The sequence below is a fragment of the Silene latifolia genome, chromosome 10 (assembly GCF_048544455.1).
Source record: "Silene latifolia isolate original U9 population chromosome 10, ASM4854445v1, whole genome shotgun sequence".
In the NCBI taxonomy this organism is placed as follows: Eukaryota; Viridiplantae; Streptophyta; class Magnoliopsida; order Caryophyllales; family Caryophyllaceae; genus Silene; species Silene latifolia.
The window spans coordinates 137,626,734-137,628,086 of record NC_133535.1 but is presented as its reverse complement, the minus strand read 5'-3'; the positions used below and the strand labels follow the sequence as shown (position 1 = coordinate 137,628,086).

The window sequence follows — 1,353 nt, the reverse complement described above, 5'->3', positions numbered from 1 at the left end:
ATCTCCCTGCTCCTCCTGCAGACCCTCTTCCTCCTCTACCTGACCTAATAACTCTTCCATTCCTCCCCAATCTTGTTGGCTGTGCAATAGCCCCATGGTGAGAAGTTGAGGTCATGTTCAGTCCAACCTCTTCTCTGACAGTGGCATTGCTCCTAGGCCTACCCCTTCCTCTTTTTGTTGGTGGTGGCATGACTTTATCCTTATCAGGGCATTTCCTCTTGTTATGAGTGTTAGACTTGCAAACTGAACAAGTCATTTCAATACCATGCTTAGTTAACTTGCCACTCTTTTTGGGATCCTCATGTGGATCCCTTCTTCTTTTTTTCCTCGGTCTGCCAAGGCCAACTTTAATTGGAGGGGGATTTAAAGGGAAGTCAATCTTTGGCTAGTGTCTTTGGCCAGGACAAGGGGCAATGGAACCATTGTATGCATTCATATAAGCTTCTTTTTTGTACATGTCATAGACATAGTCTTCAGCCTGTCCATGCCTGTCAAAGATTGCAGCTACCGCATGACTACAAGGGATCCCAGTTAGATCCCATTTTTTACAAGTACAGGTTCTCTTCACCAAATCAACTTTCACCTCATCAATGCCATGTTTTACTTGGAATAATGTTGTTGATGAAGGTAGTACTTTGTATGCAGCAGCTAGTTCCTTTTCTTCTTCTAACTTGTCCTGAACCCTAGGACATCTTTGTAAGGATTTTCTTTCCCATCTCGGCTTTCTTGGTGCTAACCTTTCCATCATGCTTGATCTTATGTCCTCTAACATGTAGATCAAATGCTTAGACCTTGCTTCTATAATATAAGCATTAAAGGTTTCAGCCATGTTGCTAACAATAACATCAGATTTGCTTTGATTGTCCACAAAAGCTCTCTGAACAGTTCGGTTTACAAGCTAAAAAGGCCTGTTTGCCTTATAGTCTACCTCCTCATCTCATTCAGAGCTCCCTCAAAGTCAGCTTTGTTGTATGCTTTGGCACAACTCCAGAACAACAACTTCATTTCATCTCCCTTGTAGGACTTGTGCCAGTTTGCAAAGATGTGTCTGGCACAATGCCTATGTTCAGCCTTAGGAAATTCTTTAGCAACCATTGACACTATACTCTACGCATCAACAACAAATAACACAACATCATCAGAATTAACATTTGAACAACTCCTACAATATTTGTTTAGAACCATAGAAATTAATAGATAATAAAAAAATTACCGATCTTTGGTCGAAATTATTGTCCACCATCACCATTTTCCTCTCCAAGTGTCTTCTTTAATTGCTGAAAAAACCACTCATAACTCTCATTATTTTCCCCTTCCACTACAGCCCAAGCCAAGGGAAACATTTGCTCATTT

At 40.9% G+C, this 1,353-nt stretch overlaps 1 protein-coding gene across 1 annotated transcript; it reads right to left on the bottom strand.

The window, feature by feature from the left end:
• Window positions 1-385: 385 nt before the first annotated feature.
• Window positions 386-1,095, bottom strand: LOC141608324 (uncharacterized). The gene is made up of 2 exons (XM_074427685.1): window positions 929-1,095; window positions 386-833 (listed from the first exon to the last, which is right to left on the bottom strand). Exons 1-2 carry the CDS (start codon window positions 1,093-1,095, stop codon window positions 386-388), a joined length of 615 nt encoding a protein of 204 aa, XP_074283786.1.
• Window positions 1,096-1,353: the final 258 nt, after the last annotated feature.

Bases quoted from the DNA above. Each gene is read 5' to 3' on its own strand.
- LOC141608324 (XM_074427685.1), bottom strand. From the start codon at position 1,095: ATGGTTGCTAAAGAATTTCCTAAGGCTGAACATAGGCATTGTGCCAGA. The intron at 834-928 runs GTAGACTATAAG...TGTTATTGTTAG, and splicing joins GCTCTGAATGAGATGAGGAG to CAACATGGCTGAAACCTTTA.